We start from the raw sequence: 23,335 nt of genomic DNA, 5'->3' as shown, positions 1-23,335 counted from the left end.
TATTTTTTTTTTTTTTTGTAATTTCTCTTCTTTTTTATTTTTTGGGTACTTTGCGACTATTTTTCTGGGCTGTAATTATAGAAAATTGGATTGATAAATGCTTCCTCCATTTTCTTGCACACAAAAAGATACGTTGAGTTCTGTGTTTGGCCGACCCTCTAAACTTTTCAAGATATTAGGAATTTACAAGTTTTTTTTAGAAGTAGTAGAAGTTTTTAATTTATTATTAAAATTTGAACAGATCGATCACTTTACTTATAAATTTGTCATTACTAACATATTATAAGCTCGAGAATTGCTCATTCAAAAGCCCAAATAGGAGCTTAATATACGCTATCAATACTTCTTAAATGATATTTTTCATACATGGATGCATATATGTATTAAATAAAAAGAATATAATATTATTTCGGAGTAAATCACATTGATATTCTATGAGGAGGAAAAATACAATTCTAGTCCTGTTATTCACGGATGTGATATTTTTCATCCTGTACGAATTAATTTTTTTAATTTATTCTGTAATTTTAAATTTTTGATAATTCTAGTCCTTTTCTATCAATTTGATGAAAAAATTGTATGTAATTTGTACACAAAGAATATTTCGGTCCTGTAATTTATAACTTAAGTGGTTGGCCTTTTTGGTCGTACACGCATTGATTTATAGGACTAAAATTGCAATTTCATTGGATCATGTATAAGTCACATGCAATTTTCCTATCAAATTGACCGAAAAAAGACTAAAATTTGCCAAAATTTTAAACTTACAAAACTAAATTGTAAAACTCAATTCATACGGGATTGAAAATGCCAACCCCTCTAATTTACATACTAGAATTGCAATTTTCCCCCATAAAGTTAGATTAAATTATACAAACACCTTCTATCGTTTGCAAAATTATAATTACTCCCATAAAATCATAGTTATAATAAAGTACACCTTCTATTCAATGATGAAACCTTTACATTAATTACACCAACACTCCCTCAAGTGATGTTGTTGTAATTTTACAAGGTGTTATATAGTTAAGCCTAATCTAATGCAATTTATGGTAGAAACAACAAATGAAAGTGACTAACCATCCACACATACATACATTTATATATATATATATAGTTGAAGATGACAAATCAAGTGTCTAATTCTATAATTATGTTCAGTTTAAGACAAGGTAGCCACCTTAGTTACAAACTGGCATTCTCCGACTTCAACAAAACAAACAGAAAACTTACTCATACTTTAATCATCAGCGCTTAATATAAAATCAAGAACATGTATCAAATGCATATGCATCCATCAGCTCTAGAGTTTTTCGCCCATGCCAAATATATTCGACAAAAACACAGAGTGTATAATGATAAAAAAGAAATAATTTAAGTGATAATATTATTAGTAATATCAGTAATTATATGGATCAAGTGATAAGAACTTTCGGATATTACATCGTCATTTTCTAAGCTTTGATGTAATTACCCGCATATGATTTAGGAAATTGCATTTAGTTAGTTCTTTGACGTTTGTTTCCGTCTAATAAACGGAATCCTCCATTAGTAAAAATTCACCAAATTTGGTTAGAAAGAATTCTTGTCTAATAAGTTAATAATAAGTCAATTGGGGATAAATATAGACTTTTTTTATTTTTTTTGCTAATATCCATAAATTTGGTGAATTTTAATAAACGTCGGGATCAATTTGTTAGACGAAAACAAACGTCAAATGTACTAAACATAATATCTCAAACTATGAGGGATTTACGTATAATTACACCGACTTTAGGGAGGGGTCGGCGTAATAATTCCTTACAATAATGAATTTTGTTATGATTTTAATAGTTACAATTATTTTATAAAATTGTCTCTATCAATAATTAGTAACACAAAATTATCACTAGCTAGAAATAATTAGTGATGTGTACAGTGACCATCTGGTGACAATAGATAATTATTGTCAAAATATATATATTTGTGGTGTCAAAATAACTTGTGAAGATCTTATAAAATGTTGGAGTATTTGACATAATAAGCTCTTCAAATTAAAATTATGACCAAAAACAACATCAAAATATTAGAATTTAAAATCAGATAAATAGATCATTTTGCTTTTGCGGTTAAAACGTAAATGATATGAAGGGTTAAAAATGTAATATTAACAAAATATCTTATAAGATATCTTATAATGCTAATTTAAGAGCTTAAAATATCTTATAAGATAAAATGTGCTGAGCTTACTCTTTAAAAAAAAAAAGTGCTCAAAAATTGTAAATAAATTACTTTGAGATATTTTAAGCTATTTAAAAAAATGGATAAATTGCATAAAATTTTTCTATATTTTTAAAATTTAGTTAAAAACTCTTTGTATTAAAAATATAGGCAAAAAACCCCTTAATATTTTTTAAAATGTTGCATACTCTCCCTTTCATTTAGGTAAGCCCTAAGAATGTTGAATTTTTGTTGAATTGATTATTATATCCTTATAACAATTATGGATCTTCGAATGTAAGAAATGAACGGTTCAAATTTTCAGTAATTTAAATATATTTTTTATTTATATATTTATATGTACACTATATATAATGTATATTATAATATATATACACAATCATATATACATATATATAATATAATATATATGTGCTCGTAGCGACGGCGACCACCACCTACATCGGCGTCGATGGCTTAGGCGGCGGCGACGTTGTTGGCCCTGCAAAAAGGGGACAACGTCGCGTCGCCCTCGTTCCACCTCCCCCTTTTGGAAGGGGCGGCAGCCAAATTCAGGTGGTCACCAAGATCGAGGTCGACGCCCCTGGTCATTAGTCATGGCCGGTGACGAAGAAGAAGAAAAAAATTTAATTTTTAAAAATAAAAAATATTTTAAATAATATTTATAGTAAATAATATAATTTAAAAATAATTAATAAGTTATTGATATTTAATAAATATATTTAAAAGAAATAAATTTTATTAAAATATATTTCAATTAATAAATATAATTATTATAAGTAATTTTTTATTATTTCTAATTAGTTAAAAATAATTTTAGTATATTAAATTTGTATTGTGTTCAATTTAAATTTTTAATTTTTAAAAATTTTATATACTGTTTAGATGTTTTTATATCTAAATTGTATTTTATATGAATATTTAATTTAAAAATAATTTTAAAATATTAAATTTGTATTGTATTTTTTAAATTTTAAAAATTTTATACTGTTTAGTTGTTTTAGATATAAATTAATGTATCTCGTAATAAATATAATTTATTGTAATATATTTGAACTCAATAAATACTTTAAATTAATTAACTATATAAATAAATCAATTGAAAATGTATTTAAATACTAAAGAAATTGGCAAAACGGACATTTATATATTTAAAATAATCCATAGAAAAAGTAAAAAATGAAGCCAGGCGAGTGTCAGCCACTCTCCGTTTGTTTTTAACAGAGAGGAGAATTTTTGCCTATTAAATTAACACAAGAAAATTTCATACTATTTCATTAAAACATAGAAGCCTATTATGCAATTTAGCCAAAACAAATACTGAACAGTTTTATAAACTTTATAAACTTAACCAAATATCCTATAAGTTATTAAAGAAACAAATAAAATAAATAAAAATATAAACATGAATTACCTAATTACGTTATGCTAATTAATTAATATAAAGGAAATATAACTTTAAAGTGAAGAAACAATATGGGCCAAGTGTGTAAAATGTGGAGTTCAATTGTCACGGAAATGGACTTTGCTTCTTACATCATCAACCAACCACTGATTTTTGTGTTGTCGAACAAATACTAAAAAGATGTTCACAACCAAATTTAATGCAATCAGGTGACAATACCCTTTCACCAATATATCAACATTCACAACTTACCTTATTCTTTTTTATATAATTATATTTACATATCTAATTTATGGTTTATTTAATTATATTTACATATCTAATTTATGGTTTATTTATATAAATTATGTTCCTATTTTTATGTAATTGCAAAAATTATTTATAATAATAAAAAAATAGGGGTCGTATTAGAATGATATTGATGTTTCTGGAGGTTGTGCAATTATGCAAATATAGAGATAATTTATGTAAATGATATTGATATTTTTTATAAGAGTAAGTGTAATTTTTCAAAACATAAGAACGGCTAATGTTAATAGACTATGTGCCAGGAGGTTTAGATGTAATTATTCTTCTCTTTTTTTGTTTTGTACAAATGTTAGATTGTCGTTGTGTGAGACAATATTAGGTTGTAATTTTTAAATGAATTTAACAAATTGATGTCGAGTTGTGGACGACACATAATTTTTTTAAAAAAAAAATCAGCCATCGAGTTGTGGACAGACGGCCAAATTTCTTTTTTAAAAAAAAACCCCTTGAACCGTAGATGGCAACCACGATTCGATGATTGAATATTTTTAAAAAAAAAAAAATGTGTCGAGTCGTAGACAGCATCCATAACTCGACATAAATTTTTTAATTCATTTAAAAAAAATATTATTTTTATAATTTTTCTTTTCTAATAATAAATAAATTATTAACTCGATGAATCAGAACAGAGGGAGGCCTTTTGTGTTGGAGTGCAGAGAATTGTTATTTTATCAAAACTTTTATCGAAACATGGTTTTAACGGAATTTAAATCAAAAAGTGATTATTGAAAATAACCCAAAGGACAAAAAAAAAAAAAATAAAATAGAATTTGCACTCAAATAGCGGGCTTAATATGCATACACTACGAAAGGTATAATATTTAACCATGAATAATTGCATTTAATTAAAATTAAAAGTAAATTACAATGACTTTTCCTGAAATTTGATATAATTACGAATATCCTCATTGTTTTGAAAAATTAAAAATACCTTTCTAATGTTTGATGAAATTATATTATCCTTAGATGGAAGTATGAAATTATCAACTTGCCATTACTGTATTTTTTTTTTAAAAAAAGTTAAAAACTTATAAAAAAAATCAAACAGAATAGATGAAAAAAATTTAAACATTATAAAAAAATTATTCACTTAATTCATAAAAAATATACTTTTATTTTAAATAAATAAAATTATAATTTTTAATCCACAATGACATTTTGGTTAGTTCACCATAAAAATGAATGAAAATCTAAAGGATGGGCTAATTATTGGACGACTGTTAAAATTAAGGAAGTATTAATAATTTTTCAAACAATAAGAGATTATTCGTAACTATGTCAAACTTCAAGAGAAGTCATTATAATTTACCCTAAAATTAAATAAGCATAATCAATAATTAATGACCACGGTTACATAACGTAACGTTTATTGGTCATGATTTTTACAAGTGTTACTAAATAAAAGCAGCCAAGTATAACTTTTGACTTAAACGAGTTTTTAATTTAAACTGTTCAAAAGTATAAAATGAAAATAAAAAAAAAAACACTATTTTCAATTTAATTTTAACAAAAAGCTAATAAGCATTTAAATTAAGCTATTGCAAGCACTGGTTAAGTCGAGGAGTCAGTTACTCGACACCGACAGACACGAGCACTAAACCGGTGCTTATCTTTGGAAAAGAATCACTTAACAAAGAACCAGTGAGCGTCGCATCATCGACAGATAGGGGAGAAATATTGAGGAAATGTATTCAATAAGAAGCCTTTTCGCCATAAATTTCCTAGACTGATACGCAGAATCAACTGTCTGAATAATGAGAATTAATCAGAGAAATGGAGAGGTAAAAATGGAAAATTTCCAGATGATAGTCCAAACAATAGAGTTCTCATGTATAGAGACAGATGTCGTCACGTTCCCCGTCTGAGAGTACTATTGCGAGTCCACAAGTACATATACCGGCTTGCCGTTCAATCTCTCACGTCCCTGTAACAGAAAATAGGAAAGGACACGAGACAATGTCGAACAGTGTATTGTAAACAGTAACAGCAACATAAAGACGTATTATATTGGAGATTTTCGTTTCAGCAAACTATAGTATTTCTGAGAAGCTTTCAGGTGAGTTAGAAGAACTTGGGCGTCGGATCAGTTCAGATGTTTGTGTCAGCACAGTTCAAGTGGAGTTATGGGGGTAACATCTCAGTAATACCTTGGAAGACCAAAATAACACAACAAGAATTGGCCAGGAATGGGCGGGATGAGAAACTGCTGTAAGAGATTGAACGAGTATAAACTTGGAACTAAATGAGAACACGGGAAAAAGAAAAGCAGACCTTCAGAGCTGGTATTTCGATGACGCAAGCACACTCGAGCACTTCAGCACCAGCACGTTCTGAAAAACAAAAATTTAAAGATCAAACATATCTATTGACATACGGTTCAGAAGGTTGAATACTGAGAGAGTGCTAGATTATGACATGCACTATGCTTATGGAGTGTTTCATGGATGGATTCAACTGCTTCAGAAACCAAATTTGGTACAAACAGGGAAATGAAAATGGAGATATAGGAACGTTTTTAAATATACGTAATAACTTTAGCAGAATGTGCTTCCACTTCAATGAAGAAGCTTGTACGCCATTTTTTTAAATTTGAGCCGATTGCTCAACATTGCTGTATATGGAGGAACTACTCAAGTCTATTAAGTGCTCTCAGAGGCCACATGGGCAATGAGATCAGGTAACTAGAATGAGACTCTGATTCTCTTTTTCCTTCTTGCTCGAATATAGCACGGCCACACCCTCGACGCTGACACAAACTTCTCCTCAACCCCAACTGTGCACAAGGTTTCTCCACTCTCTATTACCTGCTTCTTGCATGCTATCCTCCAAAGTTCCAATCAGACTAAAGTTTCTCCAGGTGGGGTGGTTGGAGGAACTGAGGAAGACATATGTCGTTGCCTGCCATCGAAACAGTTTCCTTTCTTTCTATCCACATCTATGATAAGGGCAGTAGAAATGCCATACGAAGAAAGGCCTTTCTGTTAACCGATGAATATGATAAAATGAAAGACTCCAGTTACCCTAAGGCTTCTACAGCCATCTTTGTATTATTGATCGGGTCCCAAATAAACAGTGATAATATCTCAATACGTAGTCCAAGAGGGAACAAAAAGAAAGCTCCCGTTATTTATTTATTTTTCCCATTTCGAGAGTTCTGCACAAAGGAACAGCAACTAATACTTTAATATCTCATCTCCCACACTCGTAGAAGCAATATTTTTCCAAGAGTACTTGCGTCGAAAACTATATCTGTGGCCCACAGAAGACTTTTCCAGCTCAATTGATTTTCAAAGGCCTGTCTATTATAGTCATGCTCCAGAGATAAATAGAGTACCTAATAAGTCCATGGCTGCACAGAGAGTGCCTCCGGTAGCAATCAGATCATCAACTACCAAGGCACGCTCACCAGGAGCCACCGCTCCAACATGCATCTCGAGACAATCGCTTCCATATTCCAAGTCATACTCTTGTCTGAAAACTTTACCTGTAGTATGACAAACATTCAATTAAAGAGTAAAGCTTCTAATATGATGCAATTAAAAATCCAGCAAGTAATGCGTGAATACAGATTATTTGGGTTGCGAAGTTTTCATTAACATGCAAGAAGGGGACTGGCATAATAACAGAGATTATTATGGGTTGCAGAGTTTTAATTGGCGCAAGAAGGGGACTGAGCTTGATTAAGACTGGTAAAATGTACAAGAAAGGAAGGGTGGTAATATCAAACACCTGAACAATTTTCACCACACAAGAATGTAAGTAAAAACTATATTGAACTGGTCAAGAGAGGAAGAAAATCAATAACTCTAGAACTAAATGAATGGCATGGCGCAGCAGCAAACTACAAGTTGACTGATGTTCTTGTTTCAACTGGTCAAGCAGTTCACTCATTTAAATATTGAATTAAAAATTCAATAAAAGAGTACAAGGTTACCTGGAAGTTTCTTTGGTTTTCTTAATGGAACGAACTTTGCTCCAATTGCTAATGCAATAGGAGGACCAAATATAAAGCCGCGAGCCTCTACACCTGAGTACAGAAATGGACAATTAGTATATCAAAATCATAAATGAAGAATGTGCAGTAATTTTTTCAAGTGACCTTATAATGTTTTTCTCTTAAATATTTAATACTGATATCCAGTAGAGAAAAGTCAGGGTTTTGCTAACTTAGACATGCTCTTCTAAGAATGTAAAATGAGCAACAGACCTTGTGAGAACTGTAAAGCACCAGCACAAACCCATACTAATATTAGATAACACACAAGTTTGTGATTGACGAGATGAGCAAATCTAGAACGCAGCAAAAAATAAATAAAAAGCGTACTGTGAAGATCAAAGTAACTATGGACCTACATTAACAAGGTATGAGATTCAGTTCAACATTTCAGACATATTTTACATTTATATCACTCACTATGCCTCTAATCATTTGAACACCCTTAATACATTGAACAAGAAAATGCTGCGGACGATTATAACAGTCAGCAAATAACTCTTCTATATATATGTGTGTGTGTGTGTATGTGTGTGGTTTGCTTTAAAAGGTACCAGATATATATCAAATTAACGGACATGTGCACAGCAGGATACTAGTATATCAACAATAAAAAGTTGGCAAGTAAAGATTCCAGAACTGCTTATGAAACTTCTATGAATTCAAGAAGATGGTAATCTGCAGTTGAAAAAAGTAGATGAGATGTATCGAGAAACGCAAAAGGACAAAACAAGGAGTAGATACAGAAATTCCAACTTTCATAAAATCTATAAAAAGAACATGTTGAACAAGGTCCCCCAAACCCAAACAAAAGAAAAAGGGAAAAAGAATCGCCAACATAAAATGTTCACATAATATGTCGAAAGTAATGCATGAAAAAAGGAACAATAGGTATCATATATTGACACTACAGCGACATACATGATTGACAAAAACTCTACTGGTGAAACAAAAATAAGTGTAAAAACATCAAGCCATATAATATGTTTATCTTAGGCGTGTTTTTTGGTAAATTGTTTGGCACTGCGGAAAATCAAATTTGTATTCTTTGTTCACTTAAATATCACATTGACAAAACATCCCGAATAAACGGAAAGATGCAACAGCAAGGACACTATTCATTCCCACTTTCATAAAGTTAGTAGTATAATAAAGTTTCAACAACCATAACATAACATAGTGAAACCAATACCAGTGGAAGTAGATAAAGGTGCTACCGATCATAGTGGACTCTGGACCTCAAAAAACAATCTTTCCTACAATAATTTTTCATCATTGCTTATCAGAAAAACCCAATGCCACTCACATACAATCATATTTCATAATCATGATACACAGATCGGTCGCTCGCTTGTTACTCCGATGAGGCTCACACCAATGCATCAAACAGTGAATACCCCCAACCGACTTCATAATCTTAATAGAATTAAACGGATACAATGAAAGAAATAAGCCCATCATTTTGCCCGATGGGCCCTACGCCCTTATTTAAACAACAATGTGGATTGTGGGAACCCATCACCAACCACCACCATCACCACAATTTAACCCTTGATGCCCAAATGGGACTTAAGAAGCACATGCCAACATTCATCACTCTGAAACCCTCATATTCATGTTTCCATAAAAGAAATCTAAAACACCCCCCCCCCCCACCCCCCCCCTTACAAAAGAATTCAAACCCCCCCCCCCCCCCCATCCCCACCTTTACAAATGAATTCCCCCTCTCCCCACTCCAATCCAATCCCATAAAATATTACTCCCAAATTCAGAGTCTTTTTACACCATCTCTTCAAACCCATCCATGTAGCAACAGTAGTGCTCAGCTGTCCATTTTAAGAATGGAAAAGAAGACAAAAAAAAGACCACATGTAGAGCAGTTTCATTCAGTAACAATGACAGAATCAGATGAAATTTCCATCCAGCCCAAGAGAAAGCAGCATAAATAAATTAAACGGGACCACACAGTAAAAGATATACTGTGGAAAGACAAAGGTAAGTAAAATACGCAAGTAACAAATGCAAGAAGACAAAGATAAAAGAAATATATACCAGCAACAACAGAAATGTTCTTGCTTTTATAACGCTCAACGAACAAATCAATGGTGTCTTTGAAGACCTTTGGGTCGAGTAAGAGTGTGGTGATGTCTTGAAACATTATCCCTGTCAAGAACCCACAAAAAATTAACATCATAAGAATCAAAACAAGAACTCAAGAATTGAAAAAGGATGAAAAAAGAAAAATCTTGAACCAAGAAGAGTTCAAGAACAAAACAACCCGTACGAGTGAGCGGGTGTATGACATGTATATGAAGAAAAGAACACACGCGCGCACACACAGTGGGTGTGCGTGAAAACCTGGTTTCGGGAAGTTGGGTACAACGCGGATTCTTGATTGAATGGCTGGAATACGTGGATCATCGGCTTTGAGAACTGACATTGTGAGTCCTGTTAAGGAGGCTAATTTCACTTGCTTTCTTTGAATGTTGTGGTGTTTGCTGTATCCCCTCTCCCTGCTCTGTGTGTTTGTGTGTGTTTTGAGGTAAAGAATGAAATGGAAGAAAGAACAGTAGGTGCAGGGAGATTAAAGCCTCAGAAGGACTCGGAATTATTTATAGGACAGAGGGAGATGTGTGTGTGTTTCGGGGCGCTCTGCACAAGAGAGGCAAAAATCTACTCGATAAGCAAACCGGATCATAGTAAAATCTCGCACTTCGTATGTTCTTTTAAACTAGCTTTTCTTCCAAAGAAATTCTACCTTTTCTTTTTTTCTTTTCCAAAAAAAATAATTTAAAACAAAATTTCATTTGTGGAAGTAGTAAATAGTATTTTAATGGGCCAACGAAGTCTTGCCTCGATAATAAGGTTCAAGTCTCGAAATTCTTGGTTTGATTGAAATTTTAAATTTGAGGCCCCTATATATATATATATATATGTATTTCTTATTTGTATAATGGTTTTTAAATTTTTTTTATATTTGTTGTCACTTGTTAGGTTTTGATGTATTTTTAATTATTTTAATGTATTTATTAATAAGCATTTAATATCTTGATTTACTGAATATTATATTTGATCGGTTCTTTTTTAAAATAAATATTTTATCGGGCGTTCGTTTTCTCAACAAACTTTTTTAAGACTGAAAAATGTTAGTCTAAATCAAGTTTGATCAAATGCAAAGTTCATTATATGATGAGTATCTTGTACTTATTATGCAATTTATGTAGAATTTTTTAGACAATTTATTAAAATGACATGATAATCCCGATCAGAGACAATTATAATTATTTTATTAATATATCAAATATAATGAGAGGATGAAGCCCTACGAACACGTTCAAAATCATGAGTTTCAGTCCATGGATTGTGTAAGTATTTGTATAACTTTATGAAATTTATTATAATTTATTTCGATGTTATTTGTTATATTAATGTATTGACTGAACCGATGTGTTCATCAAATTTTATTAAAATATTGATGTAACTCTATAATTATTGCTTCTAAAAAAATATCATAAATCACAACAGGGCTGAAAATAAATCAAATTGTTTGACACTCGATTGAAATCGATCGACAAAAGCTCGTTTGAATTCAATATGTCAATTTAACAAACAAAAGTTGAAAAAAAAAATGTTCGATAAACTTGCCGACTCGATACAGTTAGTGCAAAAAAAATGAAATATACATAAAAATATTGAAAAACTCGAGCTCGATTCATATTACATCTCGTTTGAGTTCAATTAGATTAAGAAACAAACCAAATTCAAACACAACTTTTGAAGCTCAATGGTAATTTCAAGCTTGAACAATGATGTATTTAGTTCAACTCAAACCATTTACAACATTGCCATTAAAGTAGATACGTAGCTACCATTAAAATAGAAAAATACTCATATTTATAGGATCCGAACCCATAACCTCATAACCACGGGTCTCAACATAATTGACATAATTTGTTATTGACCTGAATCGAGGTCCTTCGCTACTTAGAGCTTATTTGGATGATGACCTGACAACGATATGAAAGTTACGTTCGACGAGCATTCCGAGTTGAATTAATAATGGTTGGCCTGCACACACGAATCGATGGCCTAGTCGCAGTGTCCCTCAATTAAAATTCTTTGAAGCTTAAGTTAGTCGGGGTTTGGGTTATAAGTATCTCACAATGGGATCTCGTTAGAGAGTGCATTCTCGTACGATAAATGCATACCTGTTAAATGAACCCTATAAATATTTATAAGTCTTTATATGTCAGAATTCATACAGACGCATATCAATAGGTCAACCGTCTAATGCACACATAAGTCTTTATGCCCTTTTACAAATTTAGTGTATTTTTCCCTATCATATATCATTAAGAACCAGTGTGAATATAACTCTCCACATAATTGATGGGATAAGATCAAACTTAATGCTAATAAAAATTTTCTATTAATGGTACATAGTAATAATCTACTTCACATTGAAACATAAAATCGTTGTGTGTTTTAAGAAGCGTGTTATTAACTCTAAGCCTCCCAAAAAAGCACGTTACGTGTAGGCCTAAATGTTTACTTTCCTAGAAGTAGAAATATTGGAGCAATCAGTGACTCTTATCAATTAAAGTGTTATAAATGTCCATATTATTGATAATAAATATGAGATGTCTGAAAAGAGATTGCTTCAGATTTCATCTTCTCTCTATGAGGAAAAGAAGGGTTGAATGCATTTTTTACCATGAATATTGCATTAAGTGTATTTATCTCTACAAATAATAAAATATGATAAAATGTCCATTCATGATATGAATCAATTTTTTATAATAAAAATATTTTTATTATTTACACCCCTAAAATTTAATTTAAATTATTATTAAAATTTTATTTAAAATAAATACTATTCAAAATCTATGATTTTTATAATGAGTATAGAATTTGTATAAATTCTATCAATTTACAATCTTTATATATTTTACATATGTGTTCAATATTTACATAGTTTTTGCTTGTATTATTATATATATTAAACTTTTTTCAAAAACAAATTATCAGTATAGTCTTTATCAAAATATTACATTGAACATCTATATATACACTGTAAAATATACAAATATATAATATAATTAATCTATAATATGTTGTAGTTTTTAGTAATAATATTATATATTTTAATTATTTGTACATGTAATTGAATAAAAGTTATAAGTTATATAACATTCTTTTTTTCTGTAAAATTATATGCATTATGTATTTACACATATTTACATGTATTTTTTAACATAAATAATTTACTTTGTAAAATATATTTAGCTTGTAAATATTTTTTGTATTACATAAATTATAAAAAGCTATAAAAATTTTTAATATAATTTTTTAACTAAAATTTTAGTAAAATTTTAAATCACTATAAGTAATTCTGCGTGAGATTTTTTTAATAAAATATATTTTAAGGAGTAAAATAAAAAGTATAGGGAGTAAGTGAGTTTTGTTCTATCAATGTCAAATTATATTTTGCTATCTTTCATCTTTAGATGTATAAATGCGGCAATATGCATAATTTAAGGGGGCAAAATATATTTAATCCAAAAAATAACATGATGAGATCGATAGGTTTGGTTTACAATAGAAATAAATTTTAAAATTGTGATTAATAGTAAATGTAATGTGTAAAAAAATATTAGACAAAAATAATATGTGATGTTAGGATTTACGTTCTATGGACCTTTGGAGTAATAAAAAAAAAAAAAAACTTACAGACAAATATATGAAATGTGGAATAGTGGAATGATTTTATAGTTTTATTTGCAATTAGTTGCACGAGTGTATAATATCTTAATTACCCTTGACCGTGGAAAGTTATATAAGGCTACATTTGGATGAAATTATAAGAATTTTAAAAGATAATTTTAAATTATTTTATATGAGAGATTTTGAAATCTATCAATATTTCACAAAATATAGTTGAAAGATTTTTTTGGAATATTTGTAATAAGAAATTATTACAACAAATCAGAAAGGATTTATTATTAGAGACTTTTGAAATCCCTACCTAAAGATCTATCTATCCAAACATATCATAAGTAGATGCCTTGATGTTGTAAGATCTTAATAAAAAAAAAAAAAAAGAACAGGTAAAATTCATAAAAATACATCTTGAATGACTATAAAAAATTTTTAAAAGGAATATCAATAGATTTATTGGAAGTATGTAACCAAAACTTGTCAAATCACTTATCCGCTCTTACTTTACACAAGATTCAATAAGAATTTAGAGGGATTCGAGGTTTTCTCCCAAACTTTTGTTTAAAATTTGAATACATCCATTCAAATGCAACTTAAAGAACTCCAAGTTAGTTTCTAAAAAATGCTTTTTTGGTACGATAGTCAATAATGTATATTTATGATAACGTTAACAAATTTACCTAAGCTAAGAGGCAAAGCAGACAACAACCTGAGGCAAGGGGAGACACTCTACATAGACCTAGTTATGGGAGTAGGAGTCGTTCGCACGATGTTTAGGGCCAAGTCACCCTTAGCATCATCAAAGAAGAATGACTGATCCTTGAGAAGGGATGAGTTAAGTACATGCTTCCCTCGACGCGCTCCTTTCTCAAGGTGAGAGATAGGAGTAGTAGCACTCTAAGGAAGGTCGAGAACCATCAACGGGCTTGAGAGCTTGGAGACCCCTTCGAGAGCTTAGGAGGGGCCAGTAGGACTTTGGCAAGGCGCTTGCCTCGGGAAGAATCCCTAGCTTGAGCAGAGCTTGCAGGAAGAGGCGGACTGTGAACAATTATACGGCGCACAATGGAGGTGCTAGCAAGAGAAGCATCACCTTGCTTCTTTTTTGCGGTCTACTTTTACAATAGATTCTTGAACATCTTATCTACTAAACTACATTAGCCCATGTTCGAGAAAACCACTTGGGTAGAAACTAGCACAACACGGGTAACCATTGCTTTAGCACAACGCGACTAACCATTGTTTCATCATAGCACGATTGGTATCCGTCTTAGCTCAGCACAGTATCCCCCCCCGTTCCCCCCCCCCCCCTTCTGATGATAACACATAAAGGGGAGGCATCTAGTTAAAATTTTTTATTTTTCTATGTAGGTATGGACCGGACTCAGCAAGACTAAGACTCTAATTTAACATTCCAATACAAAGTATTGCACTACTAGAGTGGAAGGGGTACTGATACTTAGGGTATCCTTTTCGAATCCCAATGACAAAAGTCCAACCTAAATCAACTTAAGAAATTAGGCCTAAATAGGATGATACCAGTAGGCGTGAAGCATCAAGTCTAACCAGTCTGACAATACTCTCATCCTATTGATAAGACAACAATTAATTCAAGCCTAAGTATAGATCGTTGATGGCCCATCTAGCTCAACGAATACGTTAGCTACATTCTGATCCTCGAATAACACGTCGTCACAAAAGCACATCAGTAAGGATAAACGTGACAAACTATATTGTCTATTGCATAGGAACGACAAATAACCACTTTTCTTTATTTTCGTTACTTCCCTGCTTAATGTGATAGATTATATTTTTGTTGGGACACAAATGATGTGGCGTACAACTAGACCAACCATATAATGGGAAAGTAGACATACTGAGGAATCGAAGGATATCTCAACCACCCTCAATAACCTCCTCGTTTTCTCATCCTACTCATATAAATAGAAGTTTAAGCAGGTCAAGGGAGGTAACTTATTCTCAACTTGTATTTCAACTTTCCATCAACTCTAACACGCAAAATTCTCTATCTCTTATCACCTTATTCCACATGAATACGTATATTTTATCACCAAAATTACTCATTCTTACGAGCCTACTTAGTGTTCCTATTGTATTTTCTTAAAATTCTTTACTAACTTAAGTATTGAAATTCTAATTCCTATTTTACAAATTAGTCTTTCGATAAATATCCTTATAATACTAAAGTGATCCTTTGAAATCATACAGTATTATTGAACTCCAATTAATGAGCATCAATATCATGTCTCAAATAACATTGTAGAACATATTTGCTCCTGCAATATTCAAAAGAGTTTATTCAAGTACCAAATAAATTAAAAAAAAAAAAAGAATTAGAATTGATTCAAAATAAATGAGGCTTCATATTTAATAGGAATAAATTGAAGACTAGTCTAATTTTGTTGTACCGTCGCCTAATTATATGATAGCATTAGATGAATGTGTCGTTATTTTTTCTGCCATAGCAATATAAACAGAATATATATATTTATATATATATATATAAAACAAAACTATATAAGGGCTAAATTTGCCGTTTCAATGCAGAGTTCCAGCATATAGTGTGTAGATAAATTATATTTAATAAACGGCCGCTATATATCTTTTTTTTGAAAAAAAAAACTACAAGATATATGTAATTTTTTAATTGTCATTATTATTCTTATTGCATCAATTACTACAAAATTAATATCAAGCAACTAATTTAGGACAATAATAAGGTTTTTTTACGAACAATAATAATAAGACACAAGTGAGTGATGCGAGCAAAAATTCTTTTTGTCTTTTTGTGCAGAAATCTACAGAGAGTTGCAGCCCATCACATTCGAAGAATTTCAGAAATTATATCCTAATCTATTCTTCTGTCCTAACTCTTGTTCTTTTGCACAACCTGCGCTTTGCCCTTGTATCTTTCATATGTAGGACTGAAAGCTACTATCTCAATTAAAAATTATCAGATAATTACACTTTTCTTTTTTGAGATTTAGTGTAATTATAAGTAAATTTTTTATAGTTTGAAAAATTATAATTAGTATTTTTCAAATTTACTTCCGTCTAACAAAGAAAATCTTCCATTAGTCAAAATTCACCGAATTTGCTGACATTAATAAAAAACTGAATGAAAATTGATATTTACCCTCGATTGACTTATAACTGACTTATTGCAGGTCAAATATTTTTTTTGGACTAAATTATCCTTATAACGGTGAAAATATATCTCCTCACATGCATTAACGCATAAAGAAGTATGAGGGTGATTTGGTCATAAAAAGATCTATTTGACCTGTAATAAGTCAACTGGGGATAATTTTTTCTGATTTTTTTGTTAATATCAGCAAATTCGATGAATTTTGACTAACGGAGAGACTTATTTTTTATGCGGGAGCAAACCTCAGGAGTGTTATATGTAATTTTCTAAATCACAGGGGGTCTATGTGTAATTACACCAAACCTCATGAGAGGAGAGTGTAATTATCCTAATAATTATTGGTGGATGAGCTCTAGTTTAGTCGATGAAGCTGAGGCCCTACTGTTAGAGATCATGAGTTTTGTTCCATCAGTGTGTATTGTAATAGTAGTTACCAGTCTACTGTAATAATAGCTACTAATTAGTTATACATATTTGCTATTAATAATTATCGTATATTGCTTGTTGATAATTGAAATTTATGATATAATTGTAACCTGTCCACTAAAAAAAATAATAATTATTGGATATAGTGAAAAAAACATATAAATTAATTTTTCAAAAGTTATATATATATAAAACTTTTTTTTTCCTTGAAAATTGATGATAGTGAAAGGAGGTGATATGTTGGTGTAGTTAGTCCATAAGAATATGATTTATTTCTTTAAACTTAGTTAGGAATAATTATTTAATGACAAACTTAGCAAATCAAAGCAACATTACAAGATATATAATATTGATTTGACAAAGGTAATGTTAAATCAAGAGATTTAATGTAATCCAAGAATTAGAGGCTATTGGAATTTTGATTATCTACTTAATTATGATGTGGGAAGACGGCGTATTGCTTTCAGATTTTGCTAATAATCTTTACTTCAATTAAATTTATTTTACATTCTGCACAATTCCTTTTGGGTGAGGGGAAAACGTATTTGGAGAAGGGAGGGTATTTTTGTCCTTTTACAAGCGATAATTGCTTACCCATCCGCATTTTGAATGCATGACTAACACTTCCAGACGGAGGGGAGTAATTTGCGTATCTTTTAAAAATACAGGGAGTAAAATGATATTTTTTTCACATTGATTTTTTTAAACATATAAAATAACATAGGGGCAATTTGTATTAAACCCAATATTTATATGAACTTTATATTACATCTCACACATTTGCATCGATCGATTTTGATTTACGTATATTATTTTTAATTTTTAATTTTTAATTTTTTGTATAAAGAGGCGTACAAAATCTATATACGTTTCAAAGCCCTTTTATAAGAAATTACTTTCTTTTTCATAATATATATATATATATATATATATTAATATCAATATCCCTTTTACATATTTTGATAATTAATATTATGTTTCTAATTGATCAATATTTGTGTTATCTTTTATGACTTTCACTATTTCTATATAATTCATGATTTATTTCTCATATTAATATCATATAATTAATTTGAAGAAATATTCTCATAATTTTTGTGATCTTTAATTATGTATAGTATAGATGTTAGGGTAGGAGGCTTTTAATTGAGAGACGTGAAAAATCATCCATCACATTATATATAATTGAATTATAAAAAATAAATGGACCAAAACTATTAAAATTGGTCCACTATTTAATAAAATAAACCTACTATAATATTCAATAGTCATTTTTAATAGGACAAGTTGAGGTCCAAAACTCGAGCGATTTGAAAGGTTATACCTATTGTAGTTTGTAGACAACGTGGCCATCTCTTTCTTGGTACATCACATGTTCCTATCAAAAAATCTACTCAAATATTCTGTGGGCAACCTCCCCCCTCCCTATTTTTTTTTTTAAAAAGATAATTATATCAATATTTTAATAAATTCTGCAACACATTAATTTTAATTAATACATTAATATAAATAAGTTTTATAAAATAAATTACAATAAACGTATATAAAATGTGACAAATACTTATACGATCGGTGGAACAAAAATCCATGACTTCAAACTTGTTCATAAAATTTGAATTTTAATCACTGTACCAAGACATTATTGTTGATTCCCTTGTATTAATGGGTTGAAGGTATTCTATTTCTGCCTAACTCTTTTATACTTTCTTGGCAATGGCATTGACAAATCTATGCAAAAGAGTTGGACTTTTTATGTGCCCAATAAGAGGAAGATAATTAACTCCTTGAATTATTGATCCATTATTTTGTTACAACCATTAAATTTGGACAAACTTTGGTGTCAAAATTAATTCATTTAATTTTAATTAATTCACCTCTTAATTAGATCTTATCCAAACAAATTACTTATATCGACATTGAAAATTACGAAGATAAAATATGATATTAGCGACATATATATACTAAGTGATAATAATTTTATTAGTGACATTATGTATAACATTATTATTATAAATAATCAGTGATACATTTATAGTGACAATAATTATTTATTATTATTAGACTATATACGCGTTACCAATTGTCTTTAAGACTTTAATTTATTCATAATTTTTTGTCACAAATAGTAACTATATATTAGAGCCATGAAATTCATATATAAAATAACCAACAACAGTAAAATAGTCACTTGGTTTTTCTTGTTCATTAATTTTTCTACAATATGAGTGACATCTATCTCACAATATTGGTTGGGTTACTAGGGTTTTTGGATCTTCTTGACAATGTGGTAATTTTCTTTTCAAATAATTGTTTTGGGAAAAGTATTATTTTAGTCCGTTAAGTATGCCTAATTTTAATTTTAGTTCGATAACTATGTCCATTTTTTTTTAGGTCCAGTAACTTACGAAATTGTTTACTTTTAGTCCTCTGACTGATTTTCGGACAATTTTACCCCTATGCAACTTTGAAAGGCAGTTTTAGTCCATATGCACTCATAGGGTAAAATTGTCCGAAATCAGCCAGAAGACTAAAAGTAAGTAATTTCGTAAGTTGCTGGACCTAAACAAAAATGGACATAGTTATCGGACTAAAATTAAAATTAGGCATACTTAGCGGACTAAAATAATACTTTTCTCAATTATTTTTATGGATGAAATTATGATATAATGGTACTAAAACAGAATTCGACGGTGTTTGGAGGATGAGAACCATATCGGAATGCCCAATATTGTAGGATTAGTCCCGGAAGATCCACACTATATAAAGACGCAAGGGATTGGGTGCGGAGTACGTAAGGCACTTATCCCACATCCAATGCAAAAATTATTTTTTGACCTTTTTAAACCTAATGGGTTGAAATTACATTAATATATATACTTTGTTCTATTTTAATTAGTAGGTGTTGATTGATTTTAATAGTAACTGTTGGTTGTAATAAAATGATCGATAATTGATATAATTCTTATTGATTAAAATTTATGATATAATTATAATAAATTTATTTTTAAAAAATATAAGAAAAAAATGCAAGCAACCCTCTTGTGATATCGCAAATTACCCCTTATGAAAAAAAAAATAGCGATTTACCTTCCTGTATTTTTTAAAATACAATAATTTACCTCTCTGTGTTTTTCAAAATGAAGTAATTTACCTCCCTGTATAAGGAAGTAAATTGCTTCATTTTAAAAAGTATAGAGAAGTAAATTGCTATATTTTTTTCATAGGAGGGTAATATGCTCATTTTCAATATCACAAGGGGGTAAAATTATTATTCACCCAAAAATATAATATATATATATATATATATATATAGGCCATAACATTACCACAATCTTTGAGTTGCACTGCCTGTTTTTATAAATTATCATGGATCCACATTATAAATTAAATAAGAATTGAACCAACACGTCAAAAAATATGAATGTTTGTCATGGTTAATAATCAAGGTAAAAGTAATAAATCATGATGAAGACCGATTAACTACAACTTTGCAACAACTACTATTGTTGTTTCTGCAGACGACTCCAAAACACCAGCCACAATTAATTAAAAATCATGGATAATGTTTCGGCCGTGGCTAAAGCAATTCCAAATATTGATTAAATGTGGTCGAAACTTAAAGTTTTGCATTGACTTTGTATGACAATTGTAGATGATAGTGATTAATCATAATATTTAATTATGAATAATTTATAATATAAAAAATAATATTCTTTTAACTAAGTTTTTGTACAGTATTCTCATGATGCAATAAAGGTAAGTTGCAACTTGTTGCTTGTTATGTCTTTTTCCCTGAGGTTGAATGTTTTGAAGTCTGTAAAGCATTATTATTAAGGTCACATTTAGCATTTTCCGCAAAATAAAGTAGAATAATATGATTGATGTATTAATTTAATGGTAAAGGTGAAAAGATACCTAGAGATATCAGAACTACCATATCCAACCATTGATATTTTCGAGTGAACTTTTTAGGACTTCAAAGTTGCCTTTATTCCATATAAGCATTAAAAAAATACAATATATTATAATGGATTTTTTAATATTTATTATAATTATAGATACTTTTTTATTATTTGAACAATGATAAATATTTTTTTTTTAAATTAACGACCGTCTAGTAAATACTCGTACAATTGGTTGTTAATAGGGGTATTTGTTATATGGCCGTTAACTACAGAGGTATTTAAAATTTTTTAAACGAATGGGGCATTTATAATTATGACAGACTCACAGTGTTAATCAGGGGTTGTAATTTATTCAAAAAATAAATTAAAAAAGCAGATTAATTTGCAATTAAAATAGGAATATTCGCATTTACCCCCTAAAGAGTAGTTGTTTATTTGCAATTTGAGGGTTTGGACTTTGATGTTTTCTCATTTCACCACCTCAGTTTTGTAATTTGTATGGTTAATTTTGCTACTTCAATTTGGTAATTATTTTCGTTAGATCCCAATCGAGTTGACGGGTTATGTGGAAAATAAAGCGAAGTTGAAGGACCAAATCTCGACTTTCTCAATTATAATATACCCTTTTGAATTATCACGTGTATGTAAATTGATAGGATTAAGAGGAAACATTTAAATGGTAAAAGAAATATATTAAGCAATGATATAGAAATAAAAATTTAAAATTACAATGTAAAAACAAGAACTCTAATATATTTTACCTAAGAAACAATAGACATGAGAAGTATTTTTCATCCACTCAGCATTAGTGACAAAATAACAAATGACGAGAACTATGATCTTGTTATAATATAATTATTAATGACAAAAATTATCAATAAAGTTGTCACTATATATAATTAGTGACATATTTATGGTGATAACTTAGCGACTATATAAATATAGTGATTATAAATAATAACTGTCACTGGATCGTCACTGTACACATGCCGCTACTTGCTTTTAGTGATAAATTTATGCACACCTTTTATTATTAATTCTCGCTAATGATAATTTTCACAATTTAATTATGATTATTGAAACTAAAAAGATTCAATATTGGGACAAATTAAAATAGAAGTTTTTTCTATCCCTATGAAATGTATAATTATTGACAATTAAAATCATAGCTTGGTTCTAAACAATTTGTCAGAAAATTGAACTAAATTATTTTCGACTTAAATTAAAGAGTTCAAAAAACAAGAATTATAAACCAAAAATATTGGTTTTAATTTATTTTTAATAAAAAGTTAATAAATATTTATTTTGATGAATTACAAATACCCATAAAGTCAAAGGTTTGGCAACCATACTTTAACTGACAAAAGCATAATCCTATCCATATTAACTGTTAATATAGAGTCCTTTTGCGGGCAAATCTTGGTTGGGTTTTCTAAAGCACAAGAGAATCTGTTCTTGGACCATAATCAGTCAAGTCTCTTGTTCAGACACCCTAACTGCACTGTTGACTTTATAAATATATGTGTGATTGTAAGAGATGAAGGCTGTTCCTTTTTAGGCACCTCACGCAAGAGATCGCCTCTTTTCAGACAGGGAATTTCTAGCTGAAGTGAAAGCTACTTTTAATGCTTTTATGGCTAAGGTTGGACTTCTGAGATCTACGGACATCTAAGAACGAAATTATGTGCCCTTTTTAAATTCTCATTTTGGAGTCGTTAATGTTGGGTATACGTTCAATATCAATTGCAGAAAACATTAATTTACAACTTACAAAGTTTTATCTCTTTAGCGAGGTGAATTTTTGAGCACGTATTCCTGAGGTTTTTAATGGAGGCAAAATATTTTACATCAATTGTAGACGATGAGCTTGAGTGGGTTATTAGCTTCAACAACTCATTTTCCTTCCAGACATTCCTCCAGGACAAAATCATGATGCTCAAATGAAATTAGAGCGGACAATACCTCGTACAATGTGGCACTAATTGAATTGCAAGCTGTATCATTTGATATCGTCCGTGTGAACCAAACCATGTACCCATCACAATCCACTAGTCTATCGGTCTGATGATGTAAGCAAAACATCACATATCGGTTGCAGACGAGGAGTTTGAGTGGCTCATGGGCTCAAACAACTCTTTTTTCTAGCGGCGTCAAGTCGCATCAGCTCTAGATGAAACGAAAAATACCTCATA

General features: G+C 30.1%; 1 protein-coding gene across 1 annotated transcript; it reads right to left on the bottom strand.

Annotated features, from left to right (window-relative positions):
• Positions 5,599-10,651, bottom strand: LOC105164292 (adenine phosphoribosyltransferase 4). The gene is made up of 6 exons (XM_011082914.2): positions 10,287-10,651; positions 9,981-10,091; positions 7,869-7,961; positions 7,269-7,418; positions 6,206-6,264; positions 5,599-5,858 (listed from the first exon to the last, which is right to left on the bottom strand). The coding sequence occupies exons 1-6, from the start codon at positions 10,366-10,368 to the stop codon at positions 5,805-5,807; spliced, it is 549 nt and encodes a 182-aa protein (XP_011081216.1). The 5' UTR covers positions 10,369-10,651; the 3' UTR covers positions 5,599-5,804.

This window comes from Sesamum indicum, linkage group LG6 (genome assembly GCF_000512975.1).
Source record: "Sesamum indicum cultivar Zhongzhi No. 13 linkage group LG6, S_indicum_v1.0, whole genome shotgun sequence".
In the NCBI taxonomy this organism is placed as follows: Eukaryota; Viridiplantae; Streptophyta; class Magnoliopsida; order Lamiales; family Pedaliaceae; genus Sesamum; species Sesamum indicum.
Note: the sequence above shows the minus strand (reverse complement) of the source record. Positions and strands in the feature narration are given on the sequence as shown.